Source organism: Pochonia chlamydosporia, chromosome 2, assembly GCF_001653235.2.
Source record: "Pochonia chlamydosporia 170 chromosome 2, whole genome shotgun sequence".
NCBI lineage: Eukaryota > Fungi > Ascomycota > Sordariomycetes > Hypocreales > Clavicipitaceae > Pochonia > Pochonia chlamydosporia.
Genome location: NC_035791.1, coordinates 6,003,499 through 6,026,141, shown reverse-complemented (window position 1 = coordinate 6,026,141; position 22,643 = coordinate 6,003,499). Strand labels below are relative to the sequence as shown.

General features: G+C 48.8%; 8 protein-coding genes across 8 annotated transcripts; 6 read left to right on the top strand and 2 right to left on the bottom strand.

The window, feature by feature from the left end:
• Positions 1-3,193: 3,193 nt before the first annotated feature.
• On the top strand, positions 3,194-4,151 carry VFPPC_03869 (metalloprotease 1; the record flags this gene model as incomplete). Its single annotated transcript, XM_018283321.1, has 3 exons — positions 3,194-3,436; positions 3,494-4,020; positions 4,079-4,151. The coding sequence occupies 3 exons, from the start codon at positions 3,194-3,196 to the stop codon at positions 4,149-4,151; spliced, it is 843 nt and encodes a 280-aa protein (XP_018137653.1).
• Positions 4,152-4,521: 370 nt separating this feature from the next.
• On the bottom strand, positions 4,522-5,217 carry VFPPC_03868 (GNAT family acetyltransferase; the record flags this gene model as incomplete). Its single annotated transcript, XM_018283320.1, has 2 exons — positions 4,522-4,748; positions 4,806-5,217. The coding sequence occupies 2 exons, from the start codon at positions 5,215-5,217 to the stop codon at positions 4,522-4,524; spliced, it is 639 nt and encodes a 212-aa protein (XP_018137652.1).
• A 907-nt stretch (positions 5,218-6,124) lies between these two features.
• On the top strand, positions 6,125-7,858 carry VFPPC_17470 (HET domain protein; the record flags this gene model as incomplete). Its single annotated transcript, XM_018283319.2, has 1 exon — positions 6,125-7,858. One exon carries the CDS (start codon positions 6,125-6,127, stop codon positions 7,856-7,858), a length of 1,734 nt encoding a protein of 577 aa, XP_018137651.2.
• Positions 7,859-8,426: 568 nt separating this feature from the next.
• Positions 8,427-9,509, top strand: VFPPC_03866 (outer membrane autotransporter barrel protein; the record flags this gene model as incomplete). Its single annotated transcript, XM_018283318.1, has 1 exon — positions 8,427-9,509. One exon carries the CDS (start codon positions 8,427-8,429, stop codon positions 9,507-9,509), a length of 1,083 nt encoding a protein of 360 aa, XP_018137650.1.
• Positions 9,510-9,856: 347 nt separating this feature from the next.
• Positions 9,857-12,305, bottom strand: VFPPC_03865 (von willebrand factor type A domain-containing protein; the record flags this gene model as incomplete). The annotated part of the gene is made up of 5 exons (XM_018283317.1): positions 9,857-10,446; positions 10,506-11,630; positions 11,687-11,864; positions 11,921-12,166; positions 12,222-12,305. The coding sequence occupies 5 exons, from the start codon at positions 12,303-12,305 to the stop codon at positions 9,857-9,859; spliced, it is 2,223 nt and encodes a 740-aa protein (XP_018137649.1).
• A 1,461-nt stretch (positions 12,306-13,766) lies between these two features.
• On the top strand, positions 13,767-14,636 carry VFPPC_03864 (hypothetical protein; the record flags this gene model as incomplete). The annotated part of the gene is made up of 1 exon (XM_018283316.1): positions 13,767-14,636. The coding sequence occupies one exon, from the start codon at positions 13,767-13,769 to the stop codon at positions 14,634-14,636; it is 870 nt and encodes a 289-aa protein (XP_018137648.1).
• A 1,703-nt stretch (positions 14,637-16,339) lies between these two features.
• Positions 16,340-18,246, top strand: VFPPC_16845 (cytochrome P450; the record flags this gene model as incomplete). The annotated part of the gene is made up of 5 exons (XM_018294598.1): positions 16,340-16,660; positions 16,738-17,080; positions 17,143-17,490; positions 17,549-18,016; positions 18,083-18,246. The coding sequence occupies 5 exons, from the start codon at positions 16,340-16,342 to the stop codon at positions 18,244-18,246; spliced, it is 1,644 nt and encodes a 547-aa protein (XP_018137647.1).
• A 1,658-nt stretch (positions 18,247-19,904) lies between these two features.
• Positions 19,905-22,428, top strand: VFPPC_03863 (lanosterol synthase; the record flags this gene model as incomplete). The annotated part of the gene is made up of 7 exons (XM_018283315.1): positions 19,905-20,054; positions 20,114-20,498; positions 20,563-20,659; positions 20,711-21,472; positions 21,528-22,128; positions 22,187-22,260; positions 22,314-22,428. 7 exons carry the CDS (start codon positions 19,905-19,907, stop codon positions 22,426-22,428), a joined length of 2,184 nt encoding a protein of 727 aa, XP_018137646.1.
• Between the last annotated feature and the right edge of the window lie 215 nt (positions 22,429-22,643).

Below are 22,643 nucleotides of genomic sequence, written 5' to 3'. Positions count from 1 at the left end.
GAACGGGGAGAGGATAACTGGCTCCTCGACGATTCAGGTCCGTTATATCGTGTTACATCTGCCCCGTGTATTCCTATGCTGCTCCTGGTGGCCGTGTTATGACTGAACATTTCCATACGCCGGAACTGTTGTTGTGCCAGAGTCTGCCGCTTGGGCACTATTTGAGTAACCTTAATATTTAACATGCTAACCTTCGAGAATGTCACCTAGAAATAACAAACCACAACTTGCGGCATTTGTCCGCCGCTAGGGTAATCGTATCAAGTTTCAGAGTGTTTTGGCGCAGCCAGAATAAGCCATGGGAGAACAGCGCGATACTTTTGTTTAAACATAGTGTAACTGGCTCAACGCTTCAACCCGAAGCCTTGAGACCGCACCAAGGTGGGTTACGGTGGATTATTCTAGGCGAGCTTCCCAGACTAAACTTAGAACAACATTCACCTGGTTTCTGCTCTCTTTACATCAACTTTTGACCCGAGTGATTAGTCGGGATGGTGCATCTGGCTCGCACAGCCGAATAAGATCATGTCGTGCAACAGTTGCCGACGCGCAAGCCATGTGATTTAACTTGTCAGAATGCCAGAAAATGGTGCGTGTCAAACTGGAAGCAGAAACGAGGAGCATTCTGGTCTCGGATCCCTAGATGGCGCCTAGTTGAGACAATGCGTTTGGATGCCGTTCGAACGCGTCCATTTCAGTCCGTCTCCATTCTTGGAGGATGAAAAGTCTACAGGAAGGCTCCCCAGCCTCGACCGCGTTAGAACGTAAAGGCACAATTACTAAACCACAACAATCCCAAGTGTTTGTTCAGAAACAGGTTGGAATGTCACTACAACCCCGACTTTGATGCATTAACGGGAATAAAAAAGAGACCTCAGATCACAGACGTCCCCTGCACCACGTAACCGCAGGTTGATGCAGTGATGAGCACTTCGGGTTGGGGTAGTGATTGCGAAAAGCCGAGGGATGAGAGCGTGGTCTGGCGCAAGATAAAGTCCGATAGAACAAACATACTTTAATGTTCTTAGCAGAAAGGGGTTTTAATCAGTAGTAGGGTAGATGGTGTCTGCAGTTTCAGGAGCAATCGGAACACAAACCTCGCTCCAGAAGCAGGAACTCCTTCAACGGAACCCGAAGGGCCAGAACCCTCCAGAATCTAGACATGCAGATAAAGTTCAAGACGAGGTATTACGAAACGTTGTGCTAACCTAGTCAACATCATTTCTCTAGTAGCCTGCTGCTGAGCTGCGACATGGCGTGGCCATGCCAAATTTCGTACGTGGTTATAGGACGTCTCGAATGACGACTTTGCTTCCTTGTATTTCTGCACCCTCAAGCACAGATATTTTCAATAGACATCAAGTTGTTCCCGATTGTATGCTGTCATTAGTCACCTTCCCAATCATCCATCCATGGCCAGGGAGTCGCGGGCCTTTGGCGTCATAATCCCTGTGCAGTTTCTTACCGTCAGTACGTAATACGTCTCTTACGAGCGATGCTGATGCTTTTATTTGTGAATAGGAGCCGGACCGAACACCTCCCTATTTCAATATAAAGACTTGTCAATTGTTGTTCGGGACTTAATATTAGTTGTCAACGTGATAGTCCTGGCACCGCGGGTCAACAGCTCACATCTGCGGCTGGAACCGAATTACGTATAATATCGACTACACCTCCCCAATCAAGAAATAAGGCTTGTAAATACGAATTATGACAGACTCAGGGGAATTAACTGACATGGCTGGGGGTTATGCAGGCCTCACTATTACATAACAACAATTCAATGTTGTCAGCGAGGCTGTGATGAGATATGCCCCTTTTATTCTTGAATGATCACTGTGGTATACATCTCAGACCTTGCCACACTGTACGTGCATGAGAGTAGGGGGGGGGGGGTAGACTTTGCCTATGTAACAGTCATCACCCTGCTATAAGTCAACTGAGAGGGGCTCGTCGTACAAATAGATCTTAAACTTCACAGTCAAGATTTGTGAAGCCCCGATAGGATGCCTCATAGGGCAGTCATGTGTTGCGGTGACACTTACGATCTGGGCATCAAATCTTGCGTGATTCGCGCCGGGAGATCTACACCAAATTCCATGTCTTCCGCCCTCGGAACTTGATCGAAATGGTGTCCAGCAATTCCGACTAATTGGAGGAATTGGATAGAAATTTCCACATCCGGTTACCTTGCTAGAAGATCTCCCTTGCAGTGGCTGGCAAACGACAAGTAATCAACTGCCTATACTGAACTTGGCAAGAGAATTTCGAATTGGACGCGGGTTTCCAAGCACTCCCGCACGCCGATATCGCTGACGTCAACATCCATTCGGAAGGTAAACGATACAGGGCTGCAGAAGCCTGTGAAGCCATCACCCGCTGACTTCTTTCATTGGCAGGTCCATGGCTTGGCATTCAAAACGGGTGTGGGAGAAGTGTGGAGGAAGGTGATCTACCCCAACGAGTCTGCAACCCCTATCTCCAAATACAGAGTAGTGCTATGCTGTAGTTAGCCTTGGTTTTAACTCTAGATCTATTCAGGTGGCCTATTTGGGAATAAGAAACCACCCATTGGACTCCCACAACTGCGGAGGTTATGCACCGGAGATACGAGAGATTCGGTCTCAGTTGGCTGCTACTTGATGGTAATGTTTCATCGCGACGTCGGCCAATCGGCCTGGCGATATTTGAACCCGTGGTTGTTAGTTTCTCAGTTGCGGGCGTCTCTCGTTCATTTGTGCTATTACAGGTCCAGATCCCCTGACCTTGTCTCGAGTCACACAGAAGCAATTGAAATCATGATACATGCTTTTACCGCGGGCAATGGTAACTTCATTAAAAGTGACCCACCAACAACCGGCACCCTCGTGAGAGCCTTGTTTAGTTCAGACTAGTCGTTTTGTGTTTACCCATGCTATTCATAGTTGATCATCGGAACCACTAGAGAGCTAGCGTTCCCCAACTTCCCTAATAGTAAGGTAGTTAAACACAGCACGCAGACCAGGCCAACGGTGTTCTACTAGTTGTAATAGGAAAGTGTCGACATCTGTCGACATCATGACCGGAGAGAACAACAACATGCAACGAAAGAAGAGAACTCCGGACAAGTATAAAAGCCCAAAGGGACGACCATGATGAAGAAGAGAATTCAGATACGCAATCACATCAACCTTATAGGCAACAACAGTTCACAATGCTCCTGAAATTCGGTCTTTTGTCTCTCCTAGCCCCCGCGGCTATCGAGGCCGCTAGCCTCCAACGCACACACTGTGGAACGAAGGCTCCCAGTCAAGAATTCGTCAAAATGTCTCACGATTTTGCGGCTGCAGAGGCAAGAGCAGATTTTAGTGCTGTCGTTGAACGAGCTGCAACGAATGTGAACACTTACATCCACATCATTGCCGCTGACAGGACCTACCAAGGTGGTTATGTTGATGTACGCCTTCCTTGCATCAGAAGTCACGCATGAAAAGTCACTAATACATAATTCCAGCAACGAACCATTGATGCCCAGATGAAGATGCTCAACGACAATTTCGGCCGCACCGGGTTTCAGTTCACTCTGCGAAACGTCTCGTACACCGTCGACCCCTACTACGCCAAACTGAGGAACCAACAAGATGAATATGAAATCAAGAGACGACTTCGCCAGGGCTCATACAGTGATCTCAACTTGTACTATCACGTCAACATGTGGACTGGCAACACTGGATGGTGCTACTACCCAGCCAGTGTCAGCCAAGGCAGCTGGGACTTCATCAGAGACGGCTGCACAATGCACGTTGGAACCATGCCTGGTGGCTCGTACTCCCCCTGGAACCAAGGCAAGCTTACCTCGCATGAGGTTGGGCACTGGATGGGTCTGATGCATACCTTTGAGAATGGCTGTGGAGGATACGGCGACTCGGTTGATGACACCCCTGCTTCGTCTTCCCCTTCATACGGTTGCCCTACCGGCAGGGACTCTTGCAGCCAGCCTGGTGTTGATCCTATTCATAACTTTATGGATTATAGCGATAAGTAAGTTGCATTGCATTTATCTGGCTCCGTAATATGTGGAATGCTAACCATGCATCAGTGCCTGCCAATACGAGTTCACCAATGGACAGATTCAGCGAATGAGGAGCTGGTTCGATTACTACCGTGGCTAATTGAGATTATATTTACCTTAGCGAATAGTCTTGTAGCAAAACCAGCGTTTATATTGTAGCGAGTGATCATCACAAAGGGCACTCATGTGGCTCGAATGTTGAAGGAGTTGTGGTAGCGGCGACAAAGTGTACATAGACCTCGTCAAGTTGATAGCCCACAGATCGACTTGTCAAATTTTTTACAGAATTTTTACAGTTGAGACGTGGGAAGTATATAGCCAAGAAAAAAGTATAGCATATCGCTTTAGGTACTGGATTGCATTGAGTTGTGTTAGTGTATGCTTGATGTGGGCAAACTTTGACCACCGATGGAGTCCGCGCCGACTACTGCTTATAAGAAGTCTACTTTTGTTTCCAAATAGTCTTCACTCTACTTGGTAGAATGCTTCATCGTCATTGACACATGAGGAACACCAAAGATGTCCACCGTCCTCGTGGTCTTAAAACCAGCAGCCTCATACAGCGGGAGACCTGAGGGCGTAGCGACCAGATAGCAATCTTTTCCCTGTTCATTCGCCTGTTGCACGCCCCAGTTCAAGAGCATCTTCCCAATACCCCTTCTTTGCTGTTGGGGGTCAACTCCAAGAGAGTCAAGGTCTAGCAAACATCAGCTCACGCACCCAAGCCTACTCACTCTGATTGGGGAAAACTCACTCCAGACATCCTTGCTGCCCTTTTCGCCGAAGCTGTTGTGAGCATCATCTTCCATGATTTGACGGAGTTCCATTAGCGCATCTCTGTCTACTCCTTCAAATGCAACCTTTGGCCGGGGTGGTTCCTCCTCTTCGCTTCCTTCGGGGATTGGGGAGAACCACATGGCGTAACCCACGATTCGGCCATTTAAGGCGTCGTCAACCGCGACCATGACGACGGAGTTCTTTAGGTCTAGTCTAGCAGATTTCCGTGTGACGCTCCAATTTTTGAACGCTTCGCTGTCGGTTGATTGAAGATGAGCCGGAAATAGACGGGCGCTGATGGCGTCTGTGCTAGGGTCGAATGCAGCCATGGAGACATCCACGATTTCAGGGATGTCTTCCTGCGTAGCGAGACGAATATGAACTGCCATGGTGTAAGATTTCCTCGGGATGAGCCTTTAGTCTTGATGCTGCAAACTTTGTGAGTTGTTTTCAGAGAGTTGTAGTTGTTAAGAGTGCAAATCCCAGCGAAGGCCTTGTGTAGGACTTTGCATGCGCGTTTCCACCAGGCATCGCTGATAGGACTTTATTAATCTTTGTTGGATTGTCCTAGCTTCCTGTTTAGTCGGTGGAGTTAGCTGATGCTTACATGGCGCTTGATCAATTCTGCGGCGGCCAGTTCGTTTCTCGGAATCAGCCCGACTGAAGGTTCAAGTTATTTCGCCTAGCTAAAAATTTCAGAAGCCTACTCCTTTTTGATGTGTTGGAGTTATCGCATCAATTAGAAGGTATGCCCTTGGCAGTTTGGGTTAGTCGGCAGGGAGTTGGTTGTTGAAGGCCTCATCTTGACTAATGAGGTAAACGGACTTCCTGTCCATCACTTCTTACGCTCTTATTGCCTGCTAGCAATTTTATTTATTTTCTCTTCTGCAATAGAAACGACGAAATTGAAAGCCAAATTACTAACACAAATGATCTTCTATGTATTCCATCATCGTTCACAAATCGAATTTCTGGGCTCACGACGGAAACTGCAGGGTAGCCACTAAATTGACAAAGCAATATGGGAAAGCGAATAAATTCAGAGTATGCTCAGTCCGAGTGAAAGCAAAGAGCATTTGAAACATTGGCAACTATTCGCCATAGCGCATAATATGTCCTGACGGATAGCACGTAAATATCCGTACGTCTGGCAAACCACAGTCACCAACATCAATGACGAAGTGTGAGATCGGTGAGGCTGAGATGGAAATAGAGTAAGCGCACGATTCAAATCCAGCCCCTCCTCATCTTACATCTTACTCTAATTAACAACAATGCTGAGATGCGTTTGTCAACATGTGGCTCATTAATACGACAGACTTGTCCATCCAATTCTTTCAAGGCGAAACTACTCCTGCATACGCCATCCTCTCACACACATGGGAAGCCGACGAGGTGTCGTTTCAAGAGTTTCGACAACTGAGCGACGACAGACACTCACCACACGACAAAATCTTGAGAAAACAGGGCTACCGCAAAATTGCCGCGGCCTGCAACCGGGCGCGTAAAGATGGACATCTCTACGTATGGGTCGACACATGTTGCATCGATAAAACAAGCAGCGCAGAGCTTACCGAGGCGATCAACTCCATGTTCCGCTGGTACAAGGAATCGCAGGTCTGTTACGCATATCTAAGCGACGTCACCGTTGATGCAGAAGAACTTGCATCTTCAAGCCAGAAATTGGAGGAATGTCTTAGTCAATGTCGATGGTTTACTCGCGGCTGGTGTTTGCAGGAACTTCTCGCACCACAGAAAATCCGATTCTTCAACCGGCAATGGCAAGAGTTTGCGACCAAGAATACACTGAGCATGTACATATCGAAACTTACTGCTATTCCTGAATCAGTTCTCGTCACACCGCCTAGATGTGATATCCACGATTTCCCAATAGCACGTCGCATATCATGGATTGCAAAACGTCAGACTACAAGAGTCGAGGACATGTCATACAGCCTACTGGGTATTTTGGACATTAACATGCCAATGCTATATGGCGAAGGACACATGGCCTTTCGACGGCTCCAGGAAGAGATTATTAGAAAGTACAACGACATGTCAATCTTTGCTTGGACTGAAGAGCCGACAGCATCCCCTTACATGCGTGTTTTAGCTCCTTCGCCATCTTGTTTCAGAGCAGGTCCTATCCGAGACGACAATGCTAGAAACGACTCTGTCAGTCAACTCGGTGACAGGCTAAGGACTCAATTCTCAATCACAAACCAAGGAGTATATTTCCCCAACGCGACGATATACTCGCAAAACGCAGTCCGAGGTCACCGGTACCACTACGTCATGATTTTGAATTACCGAGACCCCTCTTTCCGCGGCATCATAGACAAGGACTGGTACATTGTCCTGCAAAAAGTTGGACCAGGCTTATTTGTTCGTTTGCGCGATACTATTGACCGTCTGAAAGCCTTCCGCGGCAGACCGCTTCACGACCCGTGCCACGAACCAGTTTGCATCATCAACAACCTCTCCGATTCGATGACCAAACAGCTTTCCATGTGGGAGCGTCACGCTGTGCGACTACGCTGGAAGCCATGGGAGAAATCGGGGCGCAAGTACTGGCACATCCGGGCGACTGAACCTAGGGCTAACTGGGACCTTATCGGGGGTCAGTTTCTTGTTGAGATGGCCTCCGAGCGGTACATGCACATCGAATTCGTGCCGGGAAACTATAAATCGAATCCGAATTTCGAGTATTTCGTGCTGGTTATACAAGTTGGCGATGATGGGGGAAGGGACCCGAGTAGGATATCAGTACGGATTGTGGACAGTAAGATTTGGCCGGGAGTCAATGCCACGCCTTTCCAGTTTGCATCGAAAGAAGCATTGGCTCTTCAAGCGATTCCGCCGAAGGAAATGGGAGACAGTCGACCAGAATGGATATCGATGGTGGGATATGAGATGACGGTGTCGGTGCAACAGGTCAACCAGTGGAATGACGTGCCCTATCATCTTGTACATATAGATTGGCGGGAGAGCAAACCTGACCGGCGGTCCAGCAGGCCAATGCCCATGTAGTTTTGAGGCGGCAATCATCCCGTTGCCGTTATTCTGGCGACATATTCCCACTTAATAAGTTGATAACATCCCTGTGCTTACGCCCCGAAGCCCCGAGGAGCCGAAAACATGTGTCTGCAAACCGCAATCAGTTTAACCTGCTTCAAAATGCGGAAATTTCATCAATGTACTCGAATACTCTTAGGAGTGGAAAGCGCCCAATTTCAGTTTGGCATTGCAAATCGCCAAGAGGCAGTTAGTCTTCGCATTCATCGGCAGAATCTTCGCCCACGATCTCGCATCTCTGTCAGCCCTGTTTTCAGGACATCCGTCTTACTGGTAGCCGTTCCGCAGTGCCGTCCCCCAGTGCAGATCACTGCATTGTGAGACATTCAGCCGCGCCTCCATAACGCGAATTGGTGGGCGTCTCGGATAATCCCAGAACCTTAATAAGCTGGCGTCCACGAACAGTCGTGAACGATGAGAAAACGTCACCGTCTGCTGCTCCTCCACATTTCGTCATCTTCTCAGTCCAGCGATTGCGTCGGGAGTTATTGACCCGATGATGTGGCCGTTAACACAGGCTGTCATGGCCGCCCACACTCTGTATAATGCTTTTACGATACAAGCGACAATTCCATTCGACTTTTCCAAGACTAATGCGGCGGTCCCATTCACAAACGACGTCAGCACTGCTGTCAAGATCAAGAGTGACAGCGGTGTGATGTCCAGGACATACCATCCCATTATTGATACAGGAAGCTGCGGATTTGTGATCTCGGCGGCTGATCTTCCCGATTGGACAAAAGCGGAAGCATCTAAACATCCAAAGGGATGGGAATTCCTTTCCAGCAGCAAGATTCTCTACACGGGGCACTGGATTCCTAAGGATGTGTACTTCACGAATGCCAATGTCGAAATTAAGGCGCGGATTCCAATTCTTGCAGTAGAAACGAGAACCCATTGCCCGGATTACAACAGGACCGCCGACAATGGCGTGTGTCCGACACCAGATGGTGGAACGAAAATGCCTACTGGTATTAGAGTCATGGGCGTTGGTTTTGGCAGAGAACACGATGGCATGCCCCAAGGCACACCCGATAAGAATGCGTTCATCAACATCCAAACCATCAATGGCGTCAAAGTGTCTGGCAACCCCAAGTTCCGGAGCGGTTTCGTCCTCACCAAGGACGGCGTGACTATTGGACTCACGGCCGCGAATACAGCCGGCATGGATCTCACCAAGCTTTCTCTGCAAGCGAAGCATGCTGATGCGAGAGACTGGTCACAAGTGGAAGGGTGCATGGCTATCGATGGATCTAAATGTATTCCGGGACCGGCACTCATTGACACAGGCGTATCTCAGATGTACATGACGCTTCCGTTGGGCACCAAAGTGAGACGCACGAATCCACCGGTGGTAGATGATGGAGCAGCGGTTAGTGTACAAGTTGGACCAGCAGGAAACGGCCGATATATAGCAAGTGAGAAGTTCACAGTCGGAGATACAAAGCGAATTGAGGAGGATATTGCTCCGTCAAGCGTGAGGTTGACATTGGCTGACCCGGCGAAGAATCCGCCGCATGTCAATACGGGGAGACACTTTCTGAGGAAATGGGAGGTTGGGTTTGATAGCGATGGAGGTTATTTTGGGTTGAGGAGGGTGAAATGAGTTGCCTTTCATCGTGGCAACCTTGGATGGGAGTTTACCTCGACGTGAGGTAGACATGGACACGTAGAATTGACAAGCATATATGCTACGATAACAGCTACTGTTATGCTTCACATATTCTGTTAGTTGTGGGCACAGTCTGTACTGCAATTGTGACGGACAATGCCTCTGCGTCTCGAGTCGCGGGTATTGCTGGAACTGCGTGACTTTTGATACTGTAGATGGTCTCATTGCTACTGATGGGCCATTAAATACACCAGGGGTTCTCATTCTATCTAATAGGGAGTTCCCTGGCAATCCCAAGCTTCTCCTTAAAGAAACGACGGCAGAAAACGAAGCCACCAACCTCACGCAACATACGCAGGCGGATGCTCCATCTCCTCAAACTCCCGCATCGACACATCATACCCCAAATGCCTCTTCAACAACTCATGCGTCACAAACCTCTCCGGCGTATTCCCCTGCGCATCAACAAACGAAACATGCGGATTCACCTCACTGATCCTCTGCAACTCATTCGCATGCCGATGATGGTGCGGGCAACCATCAACCCCAATCAAGAATATCGTGACATGAACCCACGACAAGCCAAGCAGATCAAGTTCAAACTCATCCATATCCTGCGCCTCTCCGTCAAGCAGCAATAGCACTCTTAGCATGGGCGTTTCCGGCCCAGCCTGCCAGCCGTATACGGGGTGGTGCGTCGCCGACGCGGAGTGCTTCTCGAAATGAAGTTCCTTGACTTTTTGCCAGCCCGTCATGACGCGGGTGCCGCCACCGAAGTTGACCATTTTCCAAATCTTTTCGAAGTTTTGGTGGTTGAGGATGCCGATGTATTCGGCTTGGTTGGCAAAGGTGGTTAGTTGGTAGCCTTGGAAATTGTTGTCGTGGTTGGAGAGGGCGTCTGTGAAGCGACGGATGATGGCTTTGGCGGTGGCTGCACCGAGATAGAGATTAGTAACGGAGTTGATGCTTATGAGAGGTAGTTAAATGTACCTTTGTTCTTGGGTTGATTCGATCGAGTGTACCCTGTTATTAAATACTCGTCGTACAATGGCCGCATTGGGTCGAAGTCCATCGAGCCAGAAACGTCGAGCAATATCACGGTATTGTCTTCGGCAGTCTCTGGTAAATCGTACGGCCGAAACGGCGCTGGCATGACTTGTTTAGAGTACCCTTCAGATGTATGTTGCAGATGACAGGTATCATCTGGTGCAAAGTATGCGGGAGGCGGCTCAACGGCAGATGCCATCCTCCGTCGTGCCAGGTCCAACGCTGATATAATGTCCGGCTTTAGCCGCTGACCATTCCCAGCCCTGTGGTTTAATACCCAGTATAGTCTCTCTTCTGCCGTATCCTCGTATCCCCTCCATGTTGGTGTTATGCCTCTCCATCCTGCTGCAGCATCAATGGTGAACTTGAGTGGATTGGATAGCTGGTTTGCCCACGCGACGGGAATGGGCTCAAAGTATCCGGCTCGTAGCATGTGCAAGTACTGAATGGGGGTGTTCTGGCGAATTTTATCGATTGTATTTGCCATTCCGACTTTGCTTTGGTACGTTGCCACGATCTGTCGCCACTCGGGGTCTGGCCATCTACCGGTTTCTTCTTGTACGATTGCGTCACGTAAGCCTCTGCATTCTGATATTGCTTTTTCGAGTTTAGCAGCGGCTTTTTCTTCGGGAGATTTTATTGACAGGGCTTTTTTCAATGTTATGAATCTTGATGGTTTGCTGGATGATGCTTCACCGGTGCCATTGCCAGCCGCTCCAGACGTAGTTTGTTGGCTAGTACTCGCCGATTTCTCGTTGACCAACTTCTCATCATGATTTCCAGTAGATGTTGACGAGTTTCCATTAGTGTGATGCTGCCCCGAAGCCTTCGGGCTATCAATGTCCCAAATATTCATCCTCGGTTCCTTGGCATCAATGGACAGCTGAGCCTTGTGATTCAACTCAATGGTCTGACGAACCGATACGTTGTAATACCTGGCGATGGGGTATTGCCATCCCCTGTAACTAGGACTAAAGTTGCCATATGGTGAGTAGACCCGTGCTCGATATGGATTCTGGAAAAAGTAACTGATTGTTGCCTGGTAGCAGTCATGGTATGCCTTTTCACCTACATCCTGTCAGTAGCGGACTGGTGGGAGTGTCATTTCTCAAAGTTTGACTTACCTGGGTACAAGACTGCTTCTGACCACCTATTTTGCACATTGAGTCGTCTCACTTTGAGGTTCATGTACTGATGTATGTCACAGCCACAGAATGTATCCACGTCGTGTTCTGGCTCAATGTCGCTGTTGTAAATGCGATGAGCGAGTTGTACGCGTTGCAGGACATTTTGCATATGTTGCTGTAACTGATGAGACTAGAGTTCATTAAGGACAATGAGAGAAAGGGAGTGCGAACCTCGTCTTGGGCGCGTATTCTTGCCGCCTCAATCACCTTGTTTGTGTGTGGCCTATGACGCTGAGGAGCTGAATGTGCGCCATTACGACTGTATGAAGTAGCATCGTACGCCGGAGGGGCATCGCCATTTGAGCCATGGTCGCATTTGTCTTGTTTAAGACCAGCGGGCTTTACAGGTTCTTTTTGGGAGTATTTGTCTGGGTTATCGAGATATTGCTCCACGGCTTCATCCAGGGTTGTTGCGCCCTTCGCATAAGTTAGCGATTCATTCTACAATGCCGATCGGATAGAAGACTCCTACCTCTAAAAACACCCAAGCCTTGCCCTCATCGGCATCTGGAACACAAGAGACGAATTTAGCTATAGCATCTTCCGACGGTACCATAGCGTTCTGACGATCGACTACTGATAATTAGATAGTAATTCAAGAGTTCTAATAAGGTGCCAGACCAACCCGGAATCCAGGCATGTGCAACGGTCTCACTCAATTAAATACATCACCCTGTCTCATTCTTAGTTTCGTGGCTGAACGGCATCTCGGCACACTAGCCACGCATGTAGTCAATCCCCTCGGTGCCATCTGTCACGATTTCCGTCGATTTGTGGCATGGAATGCGACCGGAAGGTTTTCCTTAGAAATACCGCAACCACCAGGTCGACCAGCTTAACTCAATTGAATGGCGGCTGAGCCGGTGCTGACGAGTCCTTCCCCAGCCATCAGCCATTTGGCACCAAAACTCAACAGCCTCAGTTTTCAAGCCCCCGGAGTCCCGGGGTTGGGAAAGCGGCGGGCCAATCGGTCGTGTTCAGGGCATCAACTGACCTGTCAAGGGTTTAACCATGTTGCCCCTAGAACAAGACCGACCTGCCTAGTTTGTCCAAACCGAGGCCTGGATTGAGTGTATCTCGGTCAGCATGTTCAAAAACGTCGGGACTGGAGTTGCAGGTGCAATACTGTGCACGATTTTCAACAATGTAAACGATTTACTTCAACGGTGACAGCTAGGCTAAATCAAACCAAACCAGACCTAACAGCAAAATAGCTAGCTGCTGGAAGAAACAGCATAGCAGATGCCAAAGTCCCGACCCGTGTTGCGAGTGTCTATTTCCGGCACTACAGCAGAAAGGTTTTCAACAACCACGTCCACTGAGAACTTATAGTCTCTTTCGGAACTCAGGAGCTACAAGTGTTGGAAAACTAGCTCTCTTGAACAACGGTGGCTAGGTAGGAAAGTCGCCTCCCGTGATTGAGCGCAACTCGGCGGCTCAACCTGCGAGGTCTTGCAAGAAGCGCTGAGGCCCATTTGCGGTGGGTGACGCTCAAATATACGTAATAGTTATGTAGCCAAGTAGGGGACTCGAGCGACCAAAGTTGCCGTCCGGAAAATGAACCTGTACACACGGGTTTTGACAGCAGCATTGTCTGAGATAGTTGCTCTCGCTTGAGATTGGACCGGGTTGTATTACATCACCGAATGTCTAGTTTCCCAGACCATGTCCAACGCCGCGAGATGCTTCAGCCGTTGTGAACGTGAAATATTAGGTCTGGCGCGCCGATGGCTGCTGTTTGGTGTCTGCAACATTGAAGGATCACCCATACATATGCACAGGCCAGCTTGTGCCCTTCTGGGCTTTGGCATCAACCGAATCGGAGACCTTTGGAGCTTGCCCTTTGTATATTGATGTTGGTTTCCGCCCTGGACCAACATGCCAGGGATCAAACTGGTCATACAGTCTTGCAAAGAGCTCGCGGGCTCTCGATGTGCCTCATCTGCTTCCCGTACTTTTCCTCTGACATTTGTCCACAATCTCGACATTAAGCAACATGAATTGATTCCACGAAATGATGACTTGTTCCCTTCGCATACTCATTATTCTAGCGCTGGCGGCTACATCATCACTCGTTCTCGCTGGCCAACTGAACCAAACATACGTAGAAATCGACGTCATATTTCCACGCAATGAGACCTACAAGCCGGCAGACAACTTTCCAATTGCCCTTGTCGTGCAGAATATAACAGGCCTTGGAAGTATCGGAAACTACTTTATTCATTGGGCAATCATGCCGTATATTGAAGGCCGCATTCCCGACATTGGGCTTCGCTGGAACGCGGACTTTGCCCTCCCACGCGACAACACGGGATCTAAACCCGTCATTCTTGTCGACACACTCAACGTGACGGAATGGATACACACAAAGGCGCGTGGTGAGAGATATATGCTGCACTGGTCAATCACTTGGGATAACCGCGCCCTCAGCGTGCGGTGTGGTGGCAACGGGTACGTCCTTGGAGGCATCATGTTTGGCCTGGAGGCAAAATGGGAGAAAGACTACAATGCTACTGTCGGCTGGATTGACGGTGGCAAAGGCATTGAGCCTGATATCCTACAGGTACCAGAGTATCCTGCTCTTGGACAGCCTATAAATATCACGCCAAGCACGACAGCCACGTCCTGCCCTACGCTTACATACACGGGCCCAAGAAGAGAAGAGGAAGTTGGCAGACAAGGCGACCCTTGCGCCGTCAAAGTTGATAAATCAGTGGCTAGCAGTATTTCCAGTCACGCTGCAAGCCTAGCTACTGCAAGATTACCCCCAACCAGGACCCTTTTGGACAGTACCGCGAACAATGGCGCTTGGCTTGCGGTGCGTCCAGTACAAACCGCCTTGGCTGCAGCTTGCTTCGTTGCAGGGTTGCTATTGTCGGATTGTTGATACATAAACACAGCTATGAGGTTCAAATTCCAGCATTGTTTGCCGATATTGACATGAGAGCTGCTTCAGAGTCGGTCGTGAATTGTACACCGAGCTCGCCACCACGTTCATGAAGAAGCTGACAGAACCTATGGGTATCACTGTGATAATTTGACTCAGTAGGCGAGCATGTATATTGCCGGAACGTATGCTGTTAGCTAAGTCGATACTTACACAGTGATCGACTTGTTGTCATCCACAATCAGCCCGGCTTTCCAGGTTTGTTCAGTCTTGGGCCGGGAGGAAAGATCTGCTTGCATCTTTCTCGTGCTCCGCAGGAAGTGGGAGTCGAAGATTGAGCACTCGTAGGTGTTTGTGAAAGGCAGTATGCATCTTGAGTTCTGAGTAGCCAAACAGATGGTTACCCGTAGTGTTCGGCTGCAAATTGCTCATACAGTCTGTACGATAGCTTTGCCGGGGATACAGAGCCATTTGAGAGGTTAAATGTTTCATGGAGGCTATGTTATTTGGCCGCCGGGATAACGAAGAGGCGTTGTCGTTGCTAGGTGACTGGTTGAAAGTTAGCACCATCTCCCTAGAGAGGGTCTTTAGGATGCTCACATTACTATATCATGGGCAACTCTTGAACAGCTCCAGGCCATGAATCAGAAAGGTAAATGTTGGTATTTGTTCCGCTCTATTATGTATTCTTCGTACTCCTTCATCGGATGTGTCATAAATTTACAAGATGTATCTGCGTTGCGAAGCCCGTCCAATTCTCTGGGCGTAGTCTTGTTCGGAGAGAAGTAGATCCAGATTCAGGCATCACTGCAATGAATAAACTCGTTACAGGCACCTTTTGCTGTTAGCATTTCGCACATTGTACACTTGAGACTGTTTCCGCGCAACAGCCTTAATCCGACGACAAAGTTGTCAGCTCATGTAGCCAAGCCAGAAGCGTCTGACCAACCGCAGTTACTGTGAGTTTTCCAGGCGCAGAACGACTCGTGTATGCAAGTCAACAGCCCGACATGCACGCTGTTCCCATTTTACCGCTCTGCGCTCCCACTCACAGGTAAAGGTGTACGTATTGTCCTGTGCCGAGGGCTAGGATGCCATATATTGCCCAAGCTGATATGCGAGCATCTGCCGGACCAGACCTCCATGTGGAGGGTTTTAGCATAAGCATTTACGCAGCACCTGGTCTCTTTGCCTTGTTTTCTCTAGGAATAAATGACTAATAAACATAATCATAATTCGTCGGTGACCCGGGTCATCACGTATTGGATTGTAGTATTGCTTGTGATTGGAGGTTTAATCTTGGCGTCATGTTTCTCTTTCTCAAGGTAGTATTTCGAACGGGCTTTTCGCCCCCAGACCCTTCACCGGTTCAAGAGTCAGTCTGTTGGTTATGTGAAAATGTGCTGGACCCTTGGTGCAAGTATAGAGCCAGACAGGAAGCGCGTGGGATGTGTCCCTTTGATTTGATCTGCTGGGGTTCTGAGAGAAATGTAGAGCAAACTGCGCCGGGTTGTCAGCATTGGCGACACATTGAATTGGGATAAGGAGCAACCCCCTTCGAACTTGGTGGTTTGAGGCTTGGGAGCTCGTAACCCAATAAGTGTCTAATTAGTCCTTCGATGTCCGTGGCATTTATCCTCGTTCCCTGTCCGCCATTGTTGCTTCGAGTCGAAAGCTCCTAACTACCTACCACCCAGACAACCATGGATAATGTTCAGGTCATTCCCCCAACTAATGTCCTATTCGGACTCGTTTTGTGTGTTTTCGGTTTATACATGATTCCTTTTCTGAAATCCAGAATTCATCCCGGAACCCATAGTCCGAAGAGAATACGCTATCCTCCGGGCCTAGAACCATGGCCGGTTCTAGGTAATCTCTTCTTCTTTCGCCGACTGTTCAAAAGCCCAGACAAGGAGCTCACAGAGCTGACTCGTCAATACGGCGACACGTGCATGTTATGGTTTGGTTCTCAACCGGTCATGATTATCAATACGGCAAAGGATGTGAAGCAACTTCTAGATAAAGTACACCCAGTCCCTCCTAGCGTTTTGCCACACTTAAGATGTGTCAGCTAACAATGTGATCATTGGAATACCTGCAGAAAGGTGCGATATACTCTGACCGCCCAGCCCAAAACTCCTTTAGGGAACAAGCCTGGCCTTGGAGGCTTGTTAATACTGGAGTAGGCGAGAAGTTCCGCCTTCTTCGACGAGTGTACAATAATGTTCTAAGCCCCCAACAGTCTGTGTCATTCCACAAATACCAAGACTATGAATCTAAGTTTATGCTTCGAGATCTATTGTCAGCGCCAGAGGGGTTTCTTGATCACACCAAACGATTCGCACTTAGCGTCATTTTCAGCGCTGTGTATGGTGTACGGCTTGTCCAGCTTGATCATCCCACCATGGTCGAGTTTTATGGCCTCTGGGAAGATATGATGAAGTGTAAGTTCTGCTCACCACAAACTTGTGCAGCCCCCATTTCTGACGTATCCTATTACTTGCAGACTTCCAACCTGGAACATTGCTAGTAGACTACTTTCCCATTCTGCAAAGGCTCCCGAGCTTTCTGCAGCCTTGGCTTAGGCTGGCAACAGAACTTAGAACCAGGGAGTCGACATTGCACCGAGCGTTCCTAGGGTCACTCAAACTGCAAGTTGGAGCCGAAAATGAGCCAAGATGCTTTGGCTCTGACCTTGTGAAGATTCAAGATAGGGAAGGGTTTGATGATGAACAGGTTATCAATATCTTGGCCATGTTAATTGGCGCTGGAAGTGACACGACAAGCAGCATGCTACAGTCCTTCTTTAAGGTGATGGCCCTAAACCCAGAAGTCCTTCGAGCCGCTCATAAGGGTACGTCGTCATGCCGTCAGCCAATGGTGAAATTCCATGTACTAAAATACGACCTCAGAACTTGACCAGATCGTTGGGCCGACACGTCTCCCCACATGGGAAGATGAGCCCAATTTGCCGTACATACGCGCCCTTATCAAAGAAGTCCACAGATGGGCACCGATTGGGAGCCTGGGAGTGCCGCATGCGACTTCAATCAGTGATATACATCGCGGGCGGCAAGTTCCCAAGGGAACGATCGTTTTCCCCAACCTCACATCCCTAAATCGTGATCCGGAACGATACGAAGACCCCGACATTTTTATGCCTGAGCGGTTCCTGGGGGATGACCTCCATGCCAATGCGAGTGCAAACCACCCGGATTTCCGTCGTCGTGACCATTTTCATTACGGTTTCGGTCGTCGGCTTTGTCAGGGTATATTCCTTTCGGAGTCGTCTCTGTTTATTGTCATTTCTCGTGTCCTGTGGGCTTTTGATATATCTCCTAAACAAGGCGAGCCGCCATTGGACATGAATGATAAGATTTGTAAGTCGTCCTTGCCCATCTCAGTTCTCACGCCATTCATCAGTTCGACTGACTCCTATCCTCAAGCTGGACTTGTGACCAAACCTAAACCTTACCGTGTCAGCATCACACCTCGCTCAGCCGTCTCGCAGGAGGTGATTGAGGAGAGCGCCGCAATGGCTCGGACCGACATCCTAGACCTTGACTCAATCGAGATAGTCGGCAGTCGAAGAGGTGCCCATCTTGGATGACACCATCAATCTACGGTTTGCGGTTTCGAAGCATTAGGGTAGATATGTCGCGGAAAGCTCGGGGCAATCTGGCCGTGATGCGGCCGTTGCCAATTCATGTTTACATTAACGATGACGGACATGGGAGTATGTTATAAGTTTGTGGGCGGAACACCAGGGGGAATTACACGTCAACGGTCATTAAGAATTGGGCATGGATACAGGACTAGATAACATGCCTCATTTGCGATGGCGTGAAATATTTAAAGCCTAGCGCGGCCGATAAAAGACAATGGCCAACACGTACATCACATCAACTGGAAATTCAGAATGAAACAGGCGCACAAGTCCGCCGTCTACACTATCGATTCGCCTACATGGTCATGGGGCATGACAACTTTGACCCTTTTACCGTCTCTAACAGCTATGATGTGTTTGCACAATCGTCTTATACCCTCAATACTCTGCAAAACCTGCACAGTCTTTTCTATCCAGCCGGCGGCCTCGTTGCTAACTATTTCGAAAGTCCCGGCATCGCCCTCATCTGCGTGGCCAACTCCAGCGCAGGGCATTTGCATCTCCGCCATGTCCTTCTGACCAACCTATTACGTATGGAGAGTAAACGTATCAAATATAGGCGCTGTACTAGCTTTTTGTTTGCTATTGAGAATATATTTATTCTTGATGTTGGAAATTTTCGGTTTGTTAAGTCTGCTTGAAGTCGAGTCATATCACGTCGCACTGGATCTGCTGCCCACCTTCCCAAACTGAAGCTCCAGTTCCGCGTAGCTTATTACCTGACGAATTATCCAGGGAATACAAGAGAGAATGCGAGATCCAAATCATCAGACAGCTTCCTGTTGGGGCGCCGGCGGCCGGTGATATCTTAAATGATTATTGCACGGGAGCCATTATTGGAAACCTTGTCAAGAGGAAGAAGAGTGAGCTGAACTACAACTTGGATTAGCATACTCGTGCTCCTTACGTCAATGTGTTCTATTGGAGCTCCTGTGCCTTTATCCACCACATTCCCATTGTGACACGGACACCGGGTCAACATTCCTTTCCGTACGCCCAGGCATCCGTGGCCAAGAGAAGCACGGGTACAATCAAATTGGCCCCTGTATGATTGTTAGGTTCAATTACTTGTGGTACTTGACTTGACCAGACCAGGCCTCACAGGGCACCTCGTACCTGAGAGCTTGTCCCTTAGTAATGGAAGCCTAATGTCCCGTCAATACCTGAGTCAAGTCAATATCTTTGGGCTCCGCTTTACATCACAGGGAGCCAAGGTGGCAGTGCATGAGATTGGATCATGTAATTGGTTAAAACCTCAGATACTCAGTATTGGAGTGACAATCATTCAGTGCCCAACTGGTCTGGTTGCATTGGAGATAAATGTCACGGTGGTTCCCTGCGATATTGGCCCGAGTGGTGCCATTGTAGTTTGCGACTGTCGCAGGTTCGGATTGAGTCTAATTGGCAATGGCCAAGGTTTGCCTTAAATACTTGACATATATATACTCCATACGTTTACCAGCATTATTGGACCCTGTAAGTCTCCAAGAGTTCTCATCATCTTGTTTCAATTCATTCAATGTTGTAACCATTCATGTACTTCGTTCTCCCTATCCTTCCTCCTACAAGCTGGACCGACCACGGTTTTTCTTTCTCGCGCCATGAGTAATATACCCTCAAAGACCGATCTTTCACGATGGCGCCTTTCGAGTGGTGGTGGCAATCACCGGTGGAATTACATTGACTCCAACGGCGCCTGCACCAGGGACCAACGTGACTATGAGAGATACTGTCTAGGTGTTCCTCTATTGGTATGAAGAAATTTCGCATGCGCGAGCTGCAAACCCGAATTTAGCTAAGGGGTCAATAGGACGTTGACGTTGACCATGGTGAGAATGAGCCTCAGCCAAATCAACGCTCATTCCAAGACAGCGCTCGAACTGGTTTACGATTCTTTACCAGATTACAGCTACCCGAGGGACATTGGGCTTGTGACTATGGCGGTCCCAGTTTCCTACTACCCGGCCTCATCTTTGCAATGTACATTGCCGACCAGCCAGTTCCAGACGGATGGAAGACTGAAATGGTGCGCTACCTTGCAAACCATGTAAACGAAGATGGTGGCTGGGGCTTGCATTTGGAAGGCAAATCTACTGTTTTTGCAACCGGTCTTTACTATGTCATGCTTCGACTCCTTGGTATACCCAGGAATGACCTCCTCGCCCGGAGAGCCAGGGACTGTCTGCTCTCTCTTGGTGAGTTTCCATCCTACATTGACGTCTAATGGAACACCGGGGCCAATGCTAATGATTTTATCAGGCGGCGCAACGGGAGTGCCTCAATGGGGGAAGATATGGCTCGCGTGTCTAAATCTGTATAGTTGGGATGGCGTAAACTGCATCCCAGCCGATCTATGGTAGTTGAAGCGTGGAAGCCAGATCTCGACACGATGCTAATGACTCCGTAGGCTGCTCCCAACCTGGGTACCGTTTCATCCCTCTCGGTGGTGGGTTCAGTGTCGCGTAGTCTATCTTCCAACGTCGTACTTGTGGTCAAACCGATGTACCAAGCCACTCACGCCGTTGCTTGCGGAGATTCGTAACGAAATCTACACGAAACCGTTTGACAAGATCAAGTTCGCTGATCATCGGAACGACACTGCCCCAACAGATAGCATTCGCTCAGTATCGCCACTGCTCTTATTTCTCTTTTTCATAGTGGGTATATGGTGCCGGTACCTGCAACCGCGCTGGTATCATACACTGTCCAACCGCCGTGTATCCGAGCTGATGCGCATGGAAGAACACAACACCGAATACGAGTGTTTGGCCCCGGTAAACAAAGCATTCCACATGGCAGTAGCATGGTTCGAAGACGGCCCTGACTCCAACCGCCTGCGTCGGCATATCGAAAAAGTATCCTTGTACTTGTGGATGGGTCCGCAAGGAATGACGAGCAACGGAACCGACGGCGTCCAAGTGTGGGATACTGCTTTTGCCATACAAGCTGCTTTGCCAGTGGCAGAATTTGCAGAGTCCTCAAAGTTTGTTGAAGCTTTACACAAAGCTCATTGCTTTCTTGATAATTCTCAACTCCGCGAGGACCTAGATGATCCATTTCGTCAACCTGGGAAAGGGGGTTGGCCTTTCAGCACCAAGTCCAACGGGTTCATTGTCTCGGACTGCTCAGCAGAGAGCCTGAAAGCTGTTTTGATGCTTCAAAACGAACAGTCTGTCATCTAGTCTTGTCAATTCTGATCCATCCACAATCTGACTTTTACATAGCTCTTACCCGTCGCGCATCGAGGACCAACGCCTGAAGGATTGTGTTGACACTCTGCTGAAAATGGGAAACAATGACGGAGGTTTTGCCAGCTACGAAAAGATAAGAGGTAGCAAATACCTTGAACTACTGAATCCAGCAGAGGTGTTCGACAACATCATGGTGGAATACTCATACACCGAGTGCACAAGCGCTGTTGTGACTGCCCTTCACTTGTTCCATCGACACTTCCCCGACTACAGGGCCAAAGAAATCCATCAAATATCACGGCGGGCGTATAAATTCATCCGCAGACAGCAGAGACCGGACGGCAGCTGGTACGGCTCCTGGGCTATTTGCTTCAATTACGGTACTCTGTTTGCTTTGCAGGCCCTCGAGACGGCGGGAGAACAATGGGATGCTAGTCCTCGGGTCAAAAAAGCTTGTGGATTTATTCTGAGCCAGCAAATGGACGATGGTGGGTGGGGAGAAGATAGCTCATCGTGTACCGAGAGGCAATACGTTCAGAACGAGACGAGTCAAGTCGTCAGCACATCGTGGGCAGTCCTGGCTCTGATGCATGCAGGATATCCCGATCCGACGCCGATCCAACGAGGACTGCAGGTGCGAAGTTTTCCTCATGTTTTGCCCCGGCACAAGTGAATGTGCTTACATTATTTAGTTGATTCAGAGTCGTCAGCAAGCAAATGGCGAGTGGCTTCAGGAGGCAATCGAAGGAGTTTTTAATCGGACATGGTGAGTCAAACAATACTGAAAGCTGGACATATGTGGCTAATCAAGCACTTTAGTATGATTGGGTACCCTAACTATAAGTTTTATTTTCCTATTATGGCTCTGGGAGCATACGATAGTATGTATCTGCCCAAGATGAAGGCCGGACTGCCAAAGCCGAATGCTCTGTGATGGCGGTTCACATTGGACGCCAGTTCCTATTCACAGCAGTAGATGGGCCGGCGGAACACCGTTGGTCTTAAACTCAACCATGACAAGGCGCTCATCAAACTAGGGTTTAAGTTCGGCAAGTTGGACGAACCACCCGTCGGTGGAAGTAAGCCCAAAGTGCCAAATGGGTCAAGTAATACAGTTGTAATTCAGCCACCGGTATATTTGTACATGTT